General features: G+C 54.3%; 1 protein-coding gene across 1 annotated transcript; it reads right to left on the bottom strand.

Moving 5' to 3' along the window:
* J7T55_013590 (uncharacterized protein) lies at nt 1–1,351 on the bottom strand (the record flags this gene model as incomplete). Its single annotated transcript, XM_053141399.1, has 2 exons — nt 1–431; nt 487–1,351. The coding sequence occupies 2 exons, from the start codon at nt 1,349–1,351 to the stop codon at nt 1–3; spliced, it is 1,296 nt and encodes a 431-aa protein (XP_052995929.1).
* Between the last annotated feature and the right edge of the window lie 2,743 nt (nt 1,352–4,094).

The following is a 4,094-nucleotide window of genomic DNA, read 5'->3' on the forward strand; positions in this document are numbered from 1 at the left end:
TCACGAGAAATGAATGTCGCCCTTCCGATGCGTGACAACTTGCATTGTAGATCCCAAGTTCTGGCCCAGATACCCGAGCATCGCCTTGCTGACCTCGGGGTCCTCTGACAACTCCGAGCACACCTCCCGGAAATTCGCATACACCTCTTCGAGCTTCCGAAGCTCACGTGCGAGGATCTCGAGCTCCAACCAGCGGCTGTCCTCGCTATTGACCGTGTAGGCGCCGAGACTCACGCCGAGCCCCGTCATACCGTTGCTTGTTGTCATCGACGGGATGGGAATCTGCGCCGTCATATGGCCGTTTGACGGCCCCTCATGATCGAAATAAGATTGTGAGGCATTCTTGTAGAAAGATGTAATGGTGCCTATGACCGTCGCCAGCAGCATGGCAGCTGTGTGAGTACCTGATCTCCTCATGCATCGTGTGCAGGCTAGGCGGATGTTAGTATCTGAGAATTTGTGAGCTTTCTGCGGAGACAGGCATACCTAGCATAGCTGCGCACCCCTCAACTGCTTTCCGGTTGAGGGAAAGCACCAAGTCAAAGGGCGGGGCCGCAGGAGAAGATGCATTATGTAGAGCCTGCAGCGACTGCAGACACACTGTAAAACACGTGCAAGAGCCGCCCGCTGAGTTGGATGGCGTTGACTTTGACCTCGGCGAAGTTTGTCTATGATGAGGTGTCACTGTCGGGCTGGGAAAGCAGTTTGGCGCCATGCTTGTTGTTGGTGTCGAAACCTGGTTGAAAGCGAAAAGCTCTGTCCCTTTTGCTTCCACCCAACCCATAGTGCCTCCACCCATGTCGTAAGATTGGGAACGACGATGGCTGTGATCGTTCGCAATGTTGTTTGTGAGAGTGGTGTCGGTGAATGAAGCAGGTATCTCACTCGGTGGTGTCCACGGTATTCCAGGGCCATACATTTCAGTGGCCATGCTGGGGTCCACATTCGCTGGCGGGCTGCCATCGACTCCTATGAATGCGAGACCAGATGATATTGAATGGGTACGGCTCATAGATCCATCAATGCTGGTGGGTGGGGTGACCCAGCCTCCCTCGAACTCATACATGCCCGGCATGCTAGCGGGGATGCCATACATCATGTTGTTATTGTTGTTGTTATTGCTGGGGACTGTGGGGCTTCCGGCTGAATCTTGGCGTACTGGTTGTTCCTTGGAGCTCTCCGAAGCCTTCGGCTTTCCCGCTCTGCTTGATGGCGAGTATCGACATTCTATGCCACAGGTGAGGCATCTGGAACATATTGGCCTTGCCTTGGAGCACTTGACTTTGGCGAGGAAGCATCCGTCACAAGATGCTCGAAGGCGAGGCTGGCGTTGTTTAGTAGCGGTAGCCATGGTGAGAACGGGTCGCCGCTCACTAGGTATCGTGGTTGTTGCTGTTGTGGATGACGGTGAGGGCAATTTTCCAAGTCGAAGTAAGAGTCAACGTGAGTAAGATAAGACGTGGAGTGGAAGGCAAGGCCTCGAAATATAAATCTGGTTCAGATTGCTGCGTGTCCGAAGCGACGAAGGATCAAAAGCGGGTTGAAATGTGGATGTACGAGAGAAGTCTACTTCAGCAGTGAGCAAGTGGAACTGCGATACGAGCGCGAGAGAGATATAGAAGCGGGTGGCGAGAGTGAATCCCAGAAGTTTATCAGCCAGGCAAGAAACACCAGGAGTGAAGTTAAATGGGAACCGGTAGCTCAAGAGTGAGGAAGAAGCTTGAATAGATAGCGCGAGAGAAACACAGACCCCGACTTGAGAGCAGAGACCGTCTTATGATTGTAATTCAGGATCTGGATACCCCAGGTAGGCTAGTCCACTTGGTGGTCGGAACTGGGGCCCAGGCAACGAACGTTAACGCTCGGCCACACTCTTTGAACAGCCCCTACGCAGGTGGCACCCTAGAAGGATGAGGAATCGAACGTAAGAGATGGGGTATTACCGCTAGCTATGCGTTGAAGTGTTCAACGCTGTGGGGTGGTCGGGTATGCGTCGCAGAACTTGGTCCCTTGAGCGTCCCCTGCGTGAACAGCCAGCCGCCTTCTCGAAGCAGTCTCGAATCGGCCACTGCGGGTCGAGAGGGTCAATTTTGATACTAAATCGGGAGTTTGGCTCTGCTGAACGGCCAATCCGTCGTGGGAAATTGTGCTGAGAAATCCGACAAGCGTGTTGGGTGCCATGGGGGAAAAGTGAACATGTATCCGAGAAGCGAGGGAGACGGGCAAGGGGCCCTCGAGCAAAAAGGTCGAGGTCTAAGTCGAAAATACGTGACAGGGAAGGGAGGTGTAGCAGGGGACACTTGACATGCTCAGGTGTGTGACAACATGATGCAGACTGCAAGTACCTCGGACTACGAGGACTAGCACTCACCGGGCTCCAGTACCTCCATCCCACGGTTCCGCACTGCCCGTCATCCATATCAGCCCCGACTTCGAGACTGGCGTGAGGCTAGAATGTAAGTCTGTCCCACCCCCGGTATTTCCACTTTTCGATTTGTTCTCCTCGGAGTGCTGTGGCCCTCACGAGCATCAAAGACGCAAGGAACTTGATCTCCTAGACAAGGTCGGAGTCTGGACGATTTGATAGTACCAATTTGACGGTTAGCTACCATGTCGTCTCCTCCCAATGATATTGAGATCTGCCCAAGGTGGCTGCCAGAGCGAGACTCCTGGATGCCAAAGGAGGGAATGATCTGCCCCTGGAAGAGGTGGTTTAAAAGAAAAAGCCACAGAGTGGCCGCGCTGGGTGGACCCCTACTTGATTCGGTATACGTCTGACCCCCGTCTTTTGATTCACATTGCTTTTGATGCAACAACGAACAGTGGGCAGGACCATGTTGCAACGGCTTTCTTCTTGTTTGCATATGAGACTCGGGGACATCTGTGCGTGGACAACGGCCACCGCCGGATTGCATTGTGCCCGTCACAGTGGGCGCGAAGTCGCATAGGTGCCCGACAGTCACCTCTCTTGGTTCGCAGCAGTTCGGCAGAAATGCCGCCGACACCATTGAGGTGTCTCAGGTTGTTCGGCAATTGGTTCTTTGCACATTAGCCTGCACCGCTTGGATGGGTTTTTGGTTTGAGCGGCGAGGCGTCCACAGGTCTGGTAAAACGAGCGGTGGGTGATGTTGAGAAGTCCAAGCAGAATAGGGCGCCCCCAACGACGATCGCTATCGCGCGCGTCGCCGCATTCTGTATCGGGTCAAGTGGACGGGGACCCAATTGGTCCCAAATACTACGCGAAGAGGGCCGGTGGTGTGCTGGTCTTGGAGCTTCCGCTGGAGCTAGTGCCTCTGCCGCTTCGCCAATACAACAATGTCCCGGATGCTTTCCGAGATTATCTATCAGTCCCCTTGGCTGTTATCGTCGAACGGGCACCCGTGCTAAGAGCTTGGTGGCATCTGGACGCTTTCCTCGTCTTCTGCGTGCATTCACCAATCAGCGCCACAATTGGCCGAGTGCAGTTATTGTGGCCTGGGAGCTGCCACGCCCAAATTGCCCAAGATGACGGGGCTTGAATCGTCGAGGTTGTTCAGGTAAGCAGTCAGCATCCACCACCACATGCTGCAGCATATCGGACCCCTGTCTTCCAGTGCCCTGAAGTCCAGGATGGGTGTCAAGCTTCAGTCTTGCAATGAAGGCGCTGCAATGGAGAACCTGCAGTGTAGGACATGCGATGAAGCTCCTTCAAGGAAGAACCCAGAGTGAGGGAACATGAGCGTGTGTGCATAACCTTGCATCTTTCTCCAGCTCATCGAGCTGACAGCCCACCGTACAGGCTGCGAGACCCCAGATATCGTGCGAATGACACATTCGGAGCTGGTTGGGCGGTGCAGCATAGCTGCCTTGCCGAGGTCTCCGTTCAGCGCGGGTAAGACGTGAGCCAAGGAGCGACAAGCCCATTGAGGGAAAGTACAAATGCTCTCGTGTGATAGCGCGCTGGCCAGTCTTGGTGTCTCGACCTGGACGGGGCAGAGGACCAGTGCTCGAACGAGACTGAGGTACCGAATTCCGATGCCCTATGTTGCTGCTACTGTTAATAGAGATAAAACACATCCTCTTCTCCCCCACCAATGCAAGCCGGCTAATTTCAC

The sequence above is a fragment of the Diaporthe amygdali genome (genome assembly GCF_026229845.1).
Source record: "Diaporthe amygdali strain CAA958 chromosome Unknown NODE_8_length_1307975_cov_65_857355, whole genome shotgun sequence".
Lineage (NCBI taxonomy): Eukaryota > Fungi > Ascomycota > Sordariomycetes > Diaporthales > Diaporthaceae > Diaporthe > Diaporthe amygdali.